The sequence below is a fragment of the Oncorhynchus masou genome, chromosome 26, assembly GCF_036934945.1.
Source record: "Oncorhynchus masou masou isolate Uvic2021 chromosome 26, UVic_Omas_1.1, whole genome shotgun sequence".
NCBI classification, from domain to species: domain Eukaryota; kingdom Metazoa; phylum Chordata; class Actinopteri; order Salmoniformes; family Salmonidae; genus Oncorhynchus; species Oncorhynchus masou.
Window position 1 is genome coordinate 14,727,933 of NC_088237.1, and position 18,398 is coordinate 14,746,330.

General features: G+C 47.0%; 1 protein-coding gene across 2 annotated transcripts in view; it reads left to right on the forward strand.

Moving 5' to 3' along the window:
• The window catches only part of LOC135514863 (protein O-mannosyl-transferase TMTC1-like), a 108,067-nt gene that overhangs the window by 53,134 nt on the left and 36,535 nt on the right, over nucleotides 1-18,398 (forward strand). For both annotated transcript variants that reach the window (XM_064938525.1, XM_064938526.1), the window contains one exon: nucleotides 10,524-10,645. In XM_064938525.1, coding sequence (XP_064794597.1) covers nucleotides 10,524-10,645 — 122 coding nt within the window. The remainder of the gene's footprint in view (nucleotides 1-10,523; nucleotides 10,646-18,398) is intronic.

Here is an 18,398-nt window from a genome sequence, read left to right on the forward strand (position 1 = left end):
GAGAAAGCCTGAGAGGAACAAGTATGAGAGAGGGCAGAGAAAGCCTGAGAGGAACAAGTATGAGAGAGGGCAGAGAAAGCCTGAGAGGAACAAGTATGAGAGAGGGCAGGGAAAGCCTGAGAGGAACAAGTACGTGGAGGGCAGAGAAAGCCTGAGAGGAACAAGTATGTGGAGGGCAGAGAAAGCCTGAGAGGAACAAATATGAGAGAGGGCAGAGAAAGCCTGAGAGGAACAAATATGAGAGAGGGCAGAGAAAGCCTGAGAGGAACAAGTATGAGAGAGGGCAGAGAAAGCCTGAGAGGAACAAGTATGTGGAGGGCAGAGAAAGCCTGAGAGGAACAAATATGAGAGAGGGCAGAGAAAGCCTGAGAGGAACAAGTATGAGAGGGGCAGGGAAAGCCTGAGAGGAACAAGTATGAGAGAGGGCAGAGAAAGCCTGAGAGGAACAAGTATGAGAGAGGGCAGATAAAGCCTGAGAGGAACAAGTATGAGAGAGGGCAGAGAAAGCCTGAGAGGAACAAGTATGAGAGAGGGCAGGGAAAGCCTGAGAGGAACAAGTACGTGGAGGGCAGAGAAAGCCTGAGAGGAACAAGTATGAGAGAGGGCAGGGAAAGCCTGAGAGGAACAAGTACGTGGAGGGCAGAGAAAGCCTGAGAGGAACAAGTACGTGGAGGGCAGAGAAAGCCTGAGAGGAACAAATACGTGGAGGGCAGGGAAAGCCTGAGAGGAACAAGTACGTGGAGGGCAGAGAAAGCCTGAGAGGAACAAGTATGAGAGAGGGCAGGGAAAGCCTGAGAGGAACAAGTACGTGGAGGGCAGAGAAAGCCTGAGAGGAACAAGTACGTGGAGGGCAGAGAAAGCCTGAGAGGAACAAGTACGTGGAGGGCAGGGAAAGCCTGAGAGGAACAAGTACTTGGAGGGCAGGGAAAGCCTGAGAGGAACAAGTATGAGAGAGGGTTGGTTTATTTGCTCTATTTGCTCGTGAGAGGGTTGGTTTATTTGCTCTATTTACTGTTCGAAATGAATGGTCGGATCCCATTATCTGTGTCTGTCTGTCTGTCTGTCTGTCTGTCTGTCTGTCTGTCTGTCTGTCTGTCTGTCTGTGTGGGTGGGCGTGTGTGTATACTGCCTAGCCATCTGTTGGCCTGGCACGCCTGGTGTGTGTGTGTGTGTGTGTGTGGAGTGGGACATATGTCAGTCGGCCAGTTCTGAAGGATTCTACTGGGAAGGACTAACGGATGTGAGGCCAGAACCAGAGGGGTCTGATCTGGGAGGGATGCCATGTTTCTGACCACCCAATATAGTCACCTGGAGCACTGGGCTGTAGCACAGAGTATTCCTCTATACCCGGGGATGAGAGAGCAGGAGAGAGGAAAGGAGAGATGGTGGAAAGGGAAGAAAAGAGGAGAGGAGGAGAAGAGAGATTAGAGTGAAAAGACAGAGGAGAAGAGAGAGAGGAGTGACAGGAAACTAGAGGACATTTAGAATGGAAAGGAAAGAGTTGACAAGAGAGTAGAGGACTGAGGAGATGAGTGGAAAAGAGATGGAGAGATTGACAGGGCGGAGGAGAGAGAGGAGAGAAACAGATGATAGAGAGGAGGGTGGAGGGCGGAAGTTTGTCTGCAAGGTTAAAGCAGCTGTATCACCGCCTGACAAATTGTGACAGACGTTGTACAGGCGCCTGCTGCCGTCTCCATGGTAACAGAGAAGCAGTTGAGACATTGCGCTCTTCTACAGCAGAGTTCAGACGGACAGCGAGAAAAGAAAGAAGAAGAAGAAGAAGAGGAGGAGGAGGAGGAGGGTTAGATTAGAGAGAGAGAGAATGCCGAGAGTGGAGGATAGAGAGCAAAGGACAGACAAGAGGAAGAGAGAGTAGAGAGAGAATGCAGAGAAAGAGAGAGAGAAAGAATGCAGAGAGAGAGAATGCAGAGAGGGTGGGAGAGAGAGAATGCTTATTTATTTTCCCTTGTGTACTTTAACCATTTGTACATTGTTACAACACTGTATATATACAGTGGGGAGAACAAGTATTTGATACACTGCCGATTTTGCAGGTTTTCCTACTTACAAAGCATGTAGAGGTCTGTAATTTTTTATCATAGGTACACTTCAACCGTGAGAGACGGAATCTAAAACAAAAATCCAGAAAATCACATTGTATGATTTTTAAGTAATTAATTAGCATTTTATGGCATGACATAAGTATTTGATCACCTACCAACCAGTAAGAATTCCGGCTCTCACAGACCTGTTAGTTTTTCTTTAAGAAGCCCTCCTGTTCTCCACTCATTACCTGTATTAACTGCACTTGTTTGAACTCGTTACCTGTATAAAAGACACCTGTCCACACACTCAATCAAACAGACTCCAACCTCTCCACAATGGCCAAGACCAGAGAGGGTGTAAGGACATCAGTGATAAAATTGTAGACCTGCACAAGGCTGGGATGGGCTACAGGACAATAGGCAAGCAGCTTGGTGAGAAGGCAACAACTGTTGGCGCAATTATTAGAAAATGGAAGAAGTTCAAGATGACAGTCAATCACCCTTGGCCTGGGGCTCCATGCAAGATCTCACCTCGTGGGGCATCAATGATCATGAGGAAGGTGAGAGATCAGCCCAAATCTACACGGCAGGACCTGGTCAATGACCTGAAGAGAGCTGGGACCACAGTCTCAAAGAAAACCATTAGTAACACACTACGCCGTCATGGATTAAAATCCTGCAGCTCACGCAGGTCCCCCTGCTCAAGCCAGTGCATGTCCAGGCCCGTCTGAAGTTTGCCAATGACCATCTGGATGATCCAGAGGAGGAATGGGAGAAGGTCATGTGGTTTGATGAGAGAAAAATAGAGCTTTTTGGTCTAAACTCCACGCTGTTTTTTGAGGAAGAAGAAGGATGAATACAACCCCAAGAACACCATCCCAACTGTGAAGCATGGAGGTGGAAACATCATTATTTGGGGATGCTTTTCTGCAAAGGGGACAGGACGACTGCACCGTATTGAGGGGAGAATGGAGGGGCCATGTATCGCGAGATCCTGGCCAACAACCTTCGTCCCTCAGTAAGAGCATTGAAGATGGGTTGTGGCTGGGTCTTCCAGCATGACAACGACCCAAAACACACAGCCAGGGCAACTAAGTAGTGGCTCCGTAAGAAGCATCTCAAGGTCCTGGAGTGGCCTAGCCAGTCTCCAGACCTGAACCCAATAGAAAATCTTTGGAGGGAGCTGAAAGTCCGTATTCCCCAGCGACAGCCCCAAAACCTGAAGGATCTGGAGAAGGTCTGTATGGAGAAGTGGGCCAAAATCCCTGCTGCAGTGTGTATAAACCTGTTCAAGAACTACAGGAAACGTATGATCTCTGTAATTGCAAACAAAGGTTTCTGTACCAAATATTAAGTTCTGCTTTTCTGATGTATCAAATACTTATGTCATGCAATAAAATGCAAATTAATTACTTAAACATCATACAATGTGATTTTCTGGATTTTTGTTTTAGATTCCGTCTCTCACAGTTGAAGTGTACCTATGATAAAAGTTACAGACCTCTAAATGCTTTGTAAGTAGAAAACACTGCTGATTTTGCAGGTTATCAAATACTCCCCACAGTATATAATATGACATTTGTAATGTCTTTATTGTTTTGAAACATCTGTATGTGTAATATTTACTGTTAATTTGTATTGTTTATTTCACTTTTGTATATTATCTACCTCACTTGCTTTGGCAATGTTAACATGTGTTTCCCATGTCAATAAAGCCCCTTGAATTGAATTGAATTGAATGCAGAGAGAGAGAATTGAGAGAGAGAGAGAATGCAGAGAGAGAGAATGCAGAGAGAGAGAATGCAGAGAGAGAGAGAATACAGAGAGAGAGAATGCAGAGAGAGAGAGAAGATGCAGAGAGAGAGAGAGAATGCAGAGAGAGAGAATGCAGAGAGAGAGAGAATGCAGAGAGAGAGAAATAATGCTGAGAGAGAGAAAGAATGCTGAGAGAGAGAAAGAATGCAGAGAGAGAGAAATAATGCAGAGAGAGAATGCAGAGAGAGGGAGAATGCAGAGGGAGAGAGAATGCAGAGGGAGAGAGAATGCAGAGGGAGAGAGAATGCAGAGGGAGAGAATGCAGAGGGAGAGAGAATGCAGAGAGAGAGAATGCAGAGGGAGAGAGAATGCAGAGGGAGAGAGAATGCAGAGGGAGAGAGAATGCAGAGAGAGAGAGAATGCAGAGGGAGATAATGCAGAGGGAGATAATGCAAAGGGAGAGAATGCAGAGGGAGAGACAATGCAGAGAGGGAGAGACAATGCAGAGAGGGAGAGACAATGCAAAGAGGGAGAGACAATGCAGAGAGGGAGAGACAATGCAGAGAGGGGGAGACAATGCAGAGAAGGAAAGACAATGCAGTGGGAGACAGAATGCATGGTGAGAGAGAATGCAGAGGGAGGGACAATTGCAGAGGGGGAGAGAATGCAGAGAGAGAGAATGCAGAGAGAGAGAGAGAATGCAGAGAGAGAGAGAATGCAGAGAAAAAGAATGCAGAGGGAGAGAGAACGAATGCAGAGGGAGAGAGAATGCAGAGGGAGAGAATGCAGAGGGAGAGAATGCAGAGGGAGAGAATGCAGAGGGAGAGAATGCAGAGGGAGAGAATGCAGAGGGAGAGAATGCAGAGGGAGAGACAATGCAGAGGGGGAGAGGCAACGCAGAGAGGGAGAGACAATGCAGAGAGGGAGAGACAATGCAGAGAGGGAGAGACAATGCAGAGAGGGAGAGACAATGCAGAGAGAGATGTGAATGCAGAGAGAGAGAGCGAATGCAGAGAGAGAGAGAGAATGCAGAGAGAGAGAATGCAGAGAAAGAGAGAGAATGCAGAGAGAGAGAATGCAGAGAGAGAGAATGCAGAGAGAGAGAATGCAGAGAGACAGAGAAAGAATGCAATGAGAGAGAATGCAGAGAAAGAGAGAGAATGCAGAGAGAGAATGCAGAGGGAGAGAATGCAGAGAGAGAGAATGCAGAGGGAGAGAATGCAGAGGGAGGGAATGCAGAGGGAGAGATTGCAGAGGAGAGAGAATGCAGAGAGAGAGAATGCAGAGAGGGAGATAATGCAGAGAGGAGAGAATGCAGAGAGGAGAGAATGCAGAGAGGGAGAATGCAGAGAGGGAGAATGCAGAGAGAGAATGCAGAGGAGAGCAGATGCAGAGAGAGAGAATGCAGAGAGAGAGAATGCAGAGAGAGAAATGCAGAGAGAGAGAATGCAGAGAGGAGAAAGAATGCAGAGAATGCAGAGAGAGAGAATGCAGAGAGAGAATGCAGAGAGAGATGCAGAGAGAGAGAGAATGCAGAGAGGGAGAGAGTGCAGAGACAGAGAATCAGAGAGAGAGAGAATGCAGAGAGAGAGAGAGAGAGAGAGAGAGAGAATGCAGAGAGGGAGATAATGCAGAGAGGGAGAGAATGCAGAGAGGGAGAATGCAGAGAGGGAGAATGCAGAGAGAGAGAATGCAGAGAGGGAGAATGCAGAGAGAGAGAATGCAGAGAGAGCAGAGAGAAGAATGCAGAGAGAGAATGCAGAGAGAGAATGCAGAGAGAGAGAGAGAGAGATAATGCAGAGAGGAGAGAAATGCAGAGAGAGAGAATGCAGAGAGGGAGAATGCAGAGAGAGAGAATGCAGAGAGAGAATGCAGAGAGAGAGAATGCAGAGAGAGAGAGAGAGAGAATGCAGAGAGAGAGAATGCAGAGAGAGAATGCAGAGAGAGAGAGAGATAATGCAGAGAGGGAGAGAATGCAGAGAGGGAGAGAATGCAGAGAGGGAGAATGCAGAGAGGGAGAATGCAGAGAGAGAGAATGCAGAGAGAGAATGCAGAGAGAGAGAATGCAGAGAGAGAGAATGCAGAGAGAGAGAATGCAGAGAGAGAGAATGCAGAGAGAGAATGCAGAGAGAGAATGCAGAGAGAGAATGCAGAGAGAGAGAATGCAGAGAGAGAGAGAATGCAGAGAGGGAGAATGCAGAGAGAGAGCAGAGAGAGAGAATGCAGAGAAAGAATGCAGAGAGAGAATGCAGAGAGAGAAGAATGCAGAGAGAATGCAGAGAGAGAATGCAGAGAGACAGAGAAAGAATGCAATGAGAGAGAATGCAGAGAAAGAGAGAGAATGCAGAGAGAGAATGCAGAGGGAGAGAATGCAGAGGGAGAGAATGCAGAGGGAGAGAATGCAGAGGGAGGGAATGCAGAGGGAGAGATTGCAGAGGGAGAGAGAATGCAGAGGGAGAGAGAATGCAGAGAGGGAGATAATGCAGAGAGGGAGAGAATGCAGAGAGGGAGAGAATGCAGAGAGGGAGAATGCAGAGAGGAGAATGCAGAGAGAGAGAATGCAGAGAGAGAATGCAGAGAGAATGCAGAGAGAGAGAGAGAATGCAGAGAGAGAATGCAGAGAGAGAATGCAGAGAGAGAATGCAGAGAGAGAGAAAGAATGCAGAGAGAGAATGCAGAGAGAGAGAATGCAGAGAGAGAGAGAAAGAATGCAGAGAGAGAGAGAGAATGCAGAGAGAGAGAGAGAATGCAGAGAGAGGGAGAGAGTGCAGAGACAGAGAATCAAGAGAGAGAGAGAATGCAGAGAGAGAGAGAGAGAGAGAATGCAGAGAGAGAGAGAGAGAGAGAGAATGCAGAGAGGGAGAGAATGCAGAGAGGGAGAGAATGCAGAGAGGGAGAATGCAGAGAGGGAGAATGCAGAGAGGGAGAATGCAGAGAGAGAGAATGCAGAGAGAGAATGCAGAGAGAGAGAATGCAGAGAGAGAGAGAGAGAATGCAGAGAGAGAGAATGCAGAGAGAGAGAGAGATAATGCAGAGAGAGAGAGATAATGCAGAGAGGGAGAGAATGCAGAGAGGGAGAGAATGCAGAGAGGGAGAATGCAGAGAGGGAGAATGCAGAGAGACAGAATGTAGAGAGAATGCAGAGAGAATGCAGAGAGAGAGAGAATGCAGAGAGAGAGATGCAGAGAGAGAATGCAGAGAGAGAGAGAGAGAATGCAGAGAGGGAGAGAATGCAGAGAGGGAGAGAATGCAGAGAGGGAGAATGCAGAGAGGGAGAATGCAGAGAGAGAGAATGCAGAGAGAGAATGCAGAGAGAGAGAATGCAGAGAGAGAGAGAGAATGCAGAGAGAGAGAATGCAGAGAGAGAGAGAATGCAGAGAGAGAGAATGCAGAGAGAGTGAAAAAGAATGCAGAGAGAGAATGCAGAGAGAGAGAATGCAGAGAGAGAGAGAAAGAATGCAGAGAGAGAGAGAGAATGCAGAGAGAGAGAGAAAGAATGCAGAGAGAGAGAGAGAATGCAGAGAGAGAGAATGCAGAGAGAGAGAGAGAATGCAGAGAGAGAGAGAGAGAGAGAGAGAATGCAGAGAGAGAGAGAGTGCAGAGACAGAGAATGAAGAGAGAGAGAGAGAATGCAGAGAGAGAGAGAGAGAGAGAGAGAGAGAGAGAGAATGCAGAGAGAGAGAGAGAGAGAGAGAATGCAGAGAGAGAATGCAGAGAGAGAGAGAATGCAGAAAGGATGTCCCCTGAAAGGGCTGTGTTGGAATGACATACAGGGAAGCAATGACACATGGGGAGATACTATCAACAACCTAACCTCCCCTATTCATTCACTGGTCCACTCCACTGCCTAGTGTATGGGATCACACTGCTTAGAGCAGCACGGTTGAATGAGGGAGAGTGTGTGTGCATCTTTTAAATCAAATCAAATTTTATTTGTCACATACACATGGTTAGCAGATGTTAATGCGAGTGTAGCGAAATGCTTGTGCTTTTAGTTCCGACAATGCAGTAATAACCAACAAGTAATCTAACTAAAAATTCCAAAACTACTGTCTTATACACAAGTGTAAGGGGATAAAGAATATGTACATAAAGATATATGAATGAGTGATGGTACAGAGCAGCATAGGCAAGATACAGTAGATGGTATCGAGTACAGTATATACATATGAGATGAGTATGTAAACAAAGTGGCATAGTGAAAGGGCTAGTGATACATGTATTACATAAAGATGCAGTGGATGATATAGAGTACAGTATATACGTATACATATGAGATGAATAATGTAGGGTATGTAAACAATATATTAGGTAGCATTGTTTGAAGTGGCTAGTGATATATTTTACATCATTTCCCATCAATTCCCATTATTAAAGTGGCTGGAGTTGAGTCAGTGTCAGTGTGTTGGCAGCAGCCACTCAATGTTAGTGGTTGCTGTTTAACAGTCTGATGGCCTTGAGATAGAAGCTGTTTTTCAGTCGCTCGGTCCCAGCTTTGATGCACCTGTACTGACCTCGCCTTCTGGATGATAGCGGGGTGAACAGGCAGTGGCTCAGGTGGTTGTTGTCCTTGATGATCTTTATGGCCTTCCGGTAACATCGGGTGGTGTAGGTGTCCTGGAGGGCAGGTAGTTTGCCCCCGGTGATGCGTTGTGCAGACCTCACTTCCCTCTGGAGAGCCTTACGGTTGTGGGCGGAGCAGTTGCCGTACCAGGCGGTGATACAGCCCGCCAGGATGCTCTCGATTGTGCATCTGTAGAAGTTTGTGAGTGCTTTTGGTGACAAGCCGAATTTCTTCAGCCTCCTGAGGTTGAAGAGGCGCTGCTGCGCCTTCTTCACGATGCTGTCTGTGTGGGTGGACCAATTCAGTTTGTCTGTGATGTGTATGCCGAGGAACTTAAAACTTACTACCCTCTCCACTACTGTTCCATCGATGTGGATAGGGGGGTGGTTCCCTCTGCTGTTTCCTGAAGTCCACAATCATCTCCTTAGTTTTGTTGACGTTGAGTGTGAGGTTATTTTCCTGACACCACACTCCGAGGGCCCTCACCTCCTCCCTGTAGGCCGTCTCGTTGTTGTTGGTAATCAAGCCTACCACTGTTGTGTCGTCCAGTACCCAGTTGCACAGGGTCTTGCTTGATGACGAGCTTGGAGGGTACTATGGTGTTAAATGCCGAGCTGTAGTCGATGAACAGCATTCTCACATAGGTATTCCTCTTGTCCAGATGGGTTAGGGCAGTGTGCAGTGTGGTTGAGATTGCATCGTCTGTGGACCTATTTGGGCGGTAAGCAAATTGGAGTGGGTCTAGGATGTCAGGTAGGGTGGAGGTGATATGGTCCTTGACTAGTCTCTCAAAGCACTTCATGATGACGGAAGTGAGTGCTACGGGGCGGTAGTCGTTTAGCTCAGTTACCTTAGCTTTCTTGGGAACAGGAACAATGGTGGCCCTCTTGAAGCATGGTATAGGGATTGATTGAATATGTCCGTAAACACACCAGCCAGCTGGTCTGCGCATGCTCTGAGGGCGCGGCTGGGGATGCCGTCTGGGCCTGCAGCCTTGCGAGGGTTAACACGTTTAAATGTTTTACTCACCTCGGCTGCAGTGAAGGAGAGTCCGCATGTTTTCGTTGCAGGCCGTGTCAGTGGCACTATATTGTCCTAAAAGAGGGCAAAAAAGTTATTTAGTCTGCCTGGGAGCAAGACATCCTGGTCCGTGACTGGGCTGGTTTTCTTTTTGTAGTCCGTGATTGACTGTAGACCCTGCCACATACCTCTTGTGTCTGAGCCGTTGAATTCAGATTCTACTTTGTCTCTATACTGACACATAGCTTGATTGATAGCCTTGCGGAGGGAATAGCTGCACTGTTTGTATTCGGTCATGTTTCCAGTCACCTTGCCCTGATTAAAAGCAGTGGTTTGCACTTTCAGTTTCATGGGAATGCTGCCATCAAGCCACGGTTTCTGGTTTGGGAATGTTTGATCCTATCTATGGCATAATATCTAGCCCCCGGTGTGTGTGCTTCCATGTGTGTGTGTCTGCCGCGTGTGTGTCTGTAGGTCTGTCGTTGACTAGTGTGTGATCCTATCTATGTTCGCATGCTGTAGAGTACGTCCCGCGGTGTGATTAGGTGGTCGGCAGGAGAATGGGGCGTGGATTGGACCGGCGGCTTAATCAAGACGCAGCGGCTTTGGAACAGTAATTTAACGAGGGAATCAACGCCATTACTGAGGGCACAGTCATTAGACCAATTAGCTTCTGTTTGTTCTAACAACTACGCCGGCTATGTTCAGAATGGAAAAATACAGAGGGGGCTAAAAATGAATCGGGTTAGAGTTGATTTAAAATGAAGGAACTGTTTTTAATTTCATGGGTGTAAATGGTCCACTCAGTCAGCTTCAATATGTCAGAGCATCAGTCAGATATGCTCAGTAACTGGGCGTGACGTGTAATGATTGCCATTGATATACTGCTGTTTGAAATGGGCATGCTGGACATGTATTCAAACACTGGACAGCATGTGTGCTACTGCAAACAACATGAAGGCAACAGATGATGATTAAATGTGGGAATTGTAGGCTCTGGTTTTCCTATGGACGGGCTAACCTCTCACCCCCCATTGCTTTCTCTCCCTCTATCTCTCTTCCCCCCCCCGTCTCACTCTCCATGCACCTCCCCCCTCTCACTCTCCATGCACCCCCCGCCTCTCTCTGTCTCTCTGTAGAGGTTGGAGAATAGGGAGGTGTTGCTGGGGGTGTTGTTCCTGGTCTTTCCCTTCATCCCTGCCAGTAACCTCTTCTTCAGGGTGGGCTTCGTGGTGGCTGAGAGGGTCCTCTACATGCCCAGGTGGGTTGTGTGTGTGTGTTATTGTAGGTAATGTGTATGTTGTGTGTGACTTCCTAATTGTAAACCTCTCTGGGCTTGAATGGTTTGTAATTAGAGAGCTGGTGTAGTTCTCCTGTGTGTAGACTAGCTTGGTTACTGAATGTGTGTGTGTGCTTTAGGGATGACCCCTTTTCGTCGACTGGTCGATTGTTTGCAAAGACCAGAAACAGCAAGCAGCGGGAGCACCAGATCTTTCCCCTTCTGTTTAGGCTACATTGATCTCTGGCTCCCTCTTTTTAGTACTTTGTGTGTCTTCATTTTTACTCACAGTGCTTAAAGCATCAGACGAGCTCAGTGGCCTACATATAGTTGATTTATTTAAAAATAACTTTTAAAATTTCAACCAGGAACAGACGACTCTCGGTCGACCGAGATATTTTTTAGTTGGGGACAGCCGTGGTGTGTTTATGTGTGCAGGAGTTTACAAGAGTGTGTATGAGTGAGTGAGTGAACATATGGAGAGAGGATCACACACACACACACACACACACACACACACACACACACACACACACACACACACACACACACACACACACACACACACACACACACACACACACACAAGGTTATTTTCTGCTGTGCTTCACACTTCAGTCAAGGGCCTCTGGTACGTCCTTGTAGTGGATTCCTATGAAGTGCTCTCTCTCTCCTCCCTCTCTCCTTTACTCTCTCTGCTTTCTCCATCTGTCTGTTCTCTCCCGCTGCCTTGCATCATTCTAAGGGCTCCTTCCTCCTTCAGTGCTTTCAAGGGCTTCCCAGATAATATTTTTCTATTTATTTTTCCTGATGCTGATATCTTATAAGAAAATCATATTCTGTTTGTCTGTCAATGCTCTCTCTCTCTCTTTCTTCTCTTCCTCTCTTACTCTCTCAACTTTCCATTTTCAATTTCCCGTTCTCACGGCCTACCCCCATCTCTTTCTGCTAATCCGGTCCGTGTGTGTGTGTGTGTGTGTGTGTGTGTGTGTGTGTGTGTGTGTGTGTGTGTGTGTGTGTGTGTGTGTGTGTGTGTGTGTGCGTGAAAAATCATAATCAGTTGACCTCGTACATTACACACACACACCGTACACACCACACACACACACCTCACCCACACACACACACACACACACACACACACACACAACACACACACACACACACACACACACACACACACACACACACATACATTCACTGACAAGCTTCAATGCCACAAAACTCTCCTTCCGTGGCCTCCAATTGCTCTTAAATACAAGTAAAACTAAATGCATGCTCTTCAACCGATCGCTGCCTGCACCTGCCCACCCGTCCAACATCACCCCTCTGGATGGTTCTGACTTAGAATATGTGGACAACTACAAATAGCTAGGTGTCTGGTTAGACTGTAAACTCTCCTTCCAGACTCACATCAAACATCTCCAATCCAAAGTTAAATCTAGAATTGGCTTCCTATTTCGCAACAAAGCCTCCTTCACTCATGCTGCCAAACATACCCTCGTAAAACGGACTTATCCTACCGATCCTCGACTTCGGCGACAAAATTTACAAAATAGCCTCTGATACCCTATTCAATAAATTGGATGCAGTCTAAATAAAACCTGATGCAGGTTGAGAGTTTAGAGTGTATAGCCTGGAGGATGCCTTGGGGGGGGGGGGGGGGGGCTGTGTAAAATCCACTCACTTAACCTCCTGCATGTATAATGACAGAATAAAATGTCCACAGACGCTTCTCCAATATGTAAATGATCCCCCTCAAAAGCAGTTCCCACTGCTGTGATAGGAGGAGTAATGGAAGGGGACTCCTCCTCCTGTACTGTGGGGGAGTTGATCAAACAGAAAACATGCAACCGTTTTCCAATGTGTATGTGTTGTATCATCTCATGCAGGTATATGTACAGTACAGTATGTGTGTCTTATTACAGCCTCAGTGTACTAACCAGCGCAGTGGGATACTTGTTAACGAGGCAGAGGGCATGCTGGGAATTGATTTAAAGGGAACATGAGACGGTGCTAAAGAGAGACCCCTCATCTCTCCCTCTGCCTGCAGTGTGTTACCTGTTAGGCTAAATGCAGTCCAGACACATGGCTGTGCACAGGGTTTACACTTCCATCTAAATGTAGTCCAGACACATGTCTGGGCACAGGGTTTACACTTCCATCTAAATGTAGTCCAGACACATGGCTGTGCACAGGGTTTACACTTCCATCTAAATGTAGTCCAGACACATGGCTGTGCACAGGGTTTACACTTCCATCTAAATGCAGTCCAGACACATGGCTGTGCACAGGGTTTACACTTCGATCTAAATGTAGTCCAGACACATGTCTGGGCACAGGGTTTACACTTCCATCTAAATGCAGTCCAGACACATGTCTGGGCACAGGGTTTATTCCATCTAAATGTAGTCCAGACACATGGCTGTGCACAGGGTTTACACTTCCATCTAAATGCAGTCCAGACACATGGCTGTGCACAGGGTTTACACTTCCATCTAAATGTAGTCCAGACACATGTCTGGGCACAGGGTTTACACTTCCATCTAAATGCAGTCCAGACACATGTCTGGGCACAGGGTTACACTTCCATCTAAATGTAGTCCAGACACATGGCTGTGCACAGGGTTTACACTTCCATCTAAATGCAGTCCAGACACATGGCTGTGCACAGGGTTTACACTTCCATCTAAATGCAGTCCAGACACATGGCTGTGCACAGGGTTTACACTTCCATCTAAATGCAGTCCAGACACATGGCTGTGCACAGGGTTTACACTTCCATCTAAATGCAGTCCAGACACATGGCTGTAACAGGGTTTACACTTCCATCTAAATGCAGTCCAGACACATGGCTGTGCACAGGGTTTACACTTCCATCTAAATGCAGTCCAGACACATGGCTGTGCACAGGGTTTACACTTCCATCTAAATGCAGTCCAGACACATGGCTGTGCACAGGGTTTACACTTCCATCTAAATGCAGTCCAGACACATGGCTGTGCACAGGGTTTACACTTCCATCTAAATGCAGTCCAGACACATGGCTGTGCACAGGGTTTACACTTCCATCTAAATGTAGTCCAGACACATGGCTGTGCACAGGGTTTACACTTCCATCTAAATGTAGTCCAGACACATGTCTGGGCACAGGGTTTACACTTCCATCTAAATGTAGTCCAGACACATGTCTGGGCACAGGGTTTACACTTCCATCTAAATGTAGTCCAGACACATGGCTGTGCACAGGGTTTACACTTCCATCTAAATGTAGTCCAGACACATGGCTGTGCACAGGGTTTACACTTCCATCTAAATGCAGTCCAGACACATGGCTGTGCACAGGTTTACACTTCCATCTAAATGCAGTCCAGACACATGGCTGTGCACAGGGTTTACACTTCCATCTAAATGCAGTCCAGACACATGGCTGTGCACAGGGTTTACACTTCCATCTAAATGCAGTCCAGACACATGGCTGTGCACAGGGTTTACACTTCCATCTAAATGTAGTCCAGACACATGTCTGGGCACAGGGTTTACACTTCCATCTAAATGCAGTCCAGACACATGGCTGTGCACAGGGTTTACACTTCCATCTAAATGCAGTCCAGACACATGGCTGTGCACAGGGTTTACACTTCCATCTAAATGTAGTCCAGACACATGGCTGTGCACAGGGTTTACACTTCCATCTAAATGCAGTCCAGACACATGTCTGGGCACAGGGTTACACTTCCATCTAAATGCAGTCCAGACACATGGCTGTGCACAGGGTTTACACTTCCATCTAAATGCAGTCCAGACACATGGCTGTGCACAGGGTTTACACTTCCTTATAAATGTAGTCCAGACACATGTCTGGGCACAGGGTTTACACTTCCATCTAAATGTAGTCCAGACACATGTCTGGGCACAGGGTTTACACTTCCATCTAAATGTAGTCCAGACACATGGCTGTGCACAGGGTTTACACTTCCATCTAAATGTAGTCCAGACACATGGCTGTGCACAGGGTTTACACTTCCATCTAAATGCAGTCCAGACACATGGCTGTGCACAGGGTTTACACTTCCATCTAAATGTAGTCCAGACACATGGCTGTGCACAGGGTTTACACTTCCATCTAAATGCAGTCCAGACACATGGCTGTGCACAGGGTTTACACTTCCATCTAAATGTAGTCCAGACACATGGCTGTGCACAGGGTTTACACTTCCATCTAAATGTAGTCCAGACACATGTCTGGGCACAGGGTTTACACTTCCATCTAAATGCAGTCCAGACACATGGCTGTGCACAGGGTTTACACTTCCATCTAAATGCAGTCCAGACACATGGCTGTGCACAGGGTTTACACTTCCATCTAAATGTAGTCCAGACACATGGCTGTGCACAGGGTTTACACTTCCATCTAAATGCAGTCCAGACACATGGCTGTGCACAGGGTTTACACTTCCATCTAAATGTAGTCCAGACACATGGCTGTGCACAGGGTTTACACTTCCATCTAAATGTAGTCCAGACACATGACTGTGCACAGGGTTTACACTTCCATCTAAATGCAGTCCAGACACATGGCTGTGCACAGGTTTTACACTTCCATCTAAATGTAGTCCAGACACATGTCTGGGCACAGGGTTTACACTTCCATCTAAATGCAGTCCAGACACATGTCTGGGCACAGGGTTTACACTTCCATCTAAATGTAGTCCAGACACATGGCTGTGCACAGGGTTTACACTTCCATCTAAATGCAGTCCAGACACATGGCTGTGCACAGGGTTTACACTTCCATCTAAATGCAGTCCAGACACATGTCTGGGCACAGGGTTTACACTTCCATCTAAATGCAGTCCAGACACATGGCTGTGCACAGGGTTTACACTTCCATCTAAATGCAGTCCAGACACATGGCTGTGCACAGGGTTTACACTTCCATCTAAATGTAGTCCAGACACATGGCTGTGCACAGGGTTTACACTTCCATCTAAATGCAGTCCAGACACATGTCTGGGCACAGGGTTTACACTTCCATCTAAATGCAGTCCAGACACATGGCTGTGCACAGGGTTTACACTTCCATCTAAATGCAGTCCAGACACATGGCTGTGCACAGGGTTTACACTTCCTTATAAATGTAGTCCAGACACATGTCTGGGCACAGGGTTTACACTTCCATCTAAATGTAGTCCAGACACATGTCTGGGCACAGGGTTTACACTTCCATCTAAATGTAGTCCAGACACATGGCTGTGCACAGGGTTTACACTTCCATCTAAATGTAGTCCAGACACATGGCTGTGCACAGGGTTTACACTTCCATCTAAATGCAGTCCAGACACATGGCTGTGCACAGGGTTTACACTTCCATCTAAATGTAGTCCAGACACATGGCTGTGCACAGGGTTTACACTTCCATCTAAATGCAGTCCAGACACATGGCTGTGCACAGGGTTTACACTTCCATCTAAATGTAGTCCAGACACATGGCTGTGCACAGGGTTTACACTTCCATCTAAATGTAGTCCAGACACATGTCTGGGCACAGGGTTTACACTTCCATCTAAATGCAGTCCAGACACATGGCTGTGCACAGGGTTTACACTTCCATCTAAATGTAGTCCAGACACATGTCTGGGCACAGGGTTTACACTTCCATCTAAATGCAGTCCAGACACATGTCTGTGCACAGGGTTTACACTTCCATCTAAATGTAGTCCAGACACATGTCTGGGCACAGGGTTTACACTTCCATCTAAATGCAGTCCAGACACATGTCTGGGCACAGGGTTTACACTTCCATCTAAATGCAGTCCAGACACATGGCTGTGCACAGGGTTTACACTTCCATCTAAATGCAGTCCAGACACATGGCTGTGCACAGGGTTTACACTTCCATCTAAATGTAGTCCAGACACATGGCTGTGCACAGGGTTTACACTTCCATCTAAATGCAGTCCAGACACATGTCTGGGCACAGGGTTTCCACTTCCATCTAAATGCAGTCCAGACACATGGCTGTGCACAGGGTTTACTTCCATCTAAATGCAGTCCAGACACATGGCTGTGCACAGGGTTTACACTTCCTTATAAATGTAGTCCAGACACATGTCTGGGCACAGGGTTTACACTTCCATCTAAATGTAGTCCAGACACATGTCTGGGCACAGGGTTTCCACTTCCATCTAAATGTAGTCCAGACACATGGCTGTGCACAGGGTTTACACTTCCATCTAAATGTAGTCCAGACACATGGCTGTGCACAGGGTTTACACTTCCATCTAAATGCAGTCCAGACACATGGCTGTGCACAGGGTTTACACTTCCATCTAAATGTAGTCCAGACACATGGCTGTGCACAGGGTTTACACTTCCATCTAAATGCAGTCCAGACACATGGCTGTGCACAGGGTTTACACTTCCATCTAAATGTAGTCCAGACACATGGCTGTGCACAGGGTTTACACTTCCATCTAAATGTAGTCCAGACACATGTCTGGGCACAGGGTTTACACTTCCATCTAAATGCAGTCCAGACACATGGCTGTGCACAGGGTTTACACTTCCATCTAAATGCAGTCCAGACACATGGCTGTGCACAGGGTTTACACTTCCATCTAAATGTAGTCCAGACACATGGCTGTGCACAGGGTTTACACTTCCATCTAAATGCAGTCCAGACACATGGCTGTGCACAGGGTTTAATTCCATCTAAATGTAGTCCAGACACATGGCTGTGCACAGGGTTTACACTTCCATCTAAATGTAGTCCAGACACATGACTGTGCACAGGGTTTACACTTCCATCTAAATGCAGTCCAGACACATGGCTGTGCACAGGGTTTACACTTCCATCTAAATGTAGTCCAGACACATGTCTGGGCACAGGGTTTACACTTCCATCTAAATGCAGTCCAGACACATGTCTGGGCACAGGGTTTACACTTCCATCTAAATGTAGTCCAGACACATGGCTGTGCACAGGGTTTACACTTCCATCTAAATGCAGTCCAGACACATGGCTGTGCACAGGGTTTACACTTCCATCTAAATGCAGTCCAGACACATGTCTGGGCACAGGGTTTACACTTCCATCTAAATGCAGTCCAGACACATGGCTGTGCACAGGGTTTACACTTCCATCTAAATGCAGTCCAGACACATGGCTGTGCACAGGGTTTACACTTCCATCTAAATGTAGTCCAGACACATGGCTGTGCACAGGGTTTACACTTCCATCTAAATGCAGTCCAGACACATGTCTGGGCACAGGGTTTACACTTCCATCTAAATGCAGTCCAGACACATGGCTGTGCACAGGGTTTACACTTCCATCTAAATGCAGTCCAGACACATGGCTGTGCACAGGGTTTACACTTCCTTATAAATGTAGTCCAGACACATGTCTGGGCACAGGGTTTACACTTCCATCTAAATGTAGTCCAGACACATGTCTGGGCACAGGGTTTACACTTCCATCTAAATGTAGTCCAGACACATGGCTGTGCACAGGGTTTACACTTCCATCTAAATGTAGTCCAGACACATGGCTGTGCACAGGGTTTACACTTCCATCTAAATGCAGTCCAGACACATGGCTGTGCACAGGGTTTACACTTCCATCTAAATGTAGTCCAGACACATGGCTGTGCACAGGGTTTACACACTTCCATCTAAATGCAGTCCAGACACATGGCTGTGCACAGGGTTTACACTTCCATCTAAATGTAGT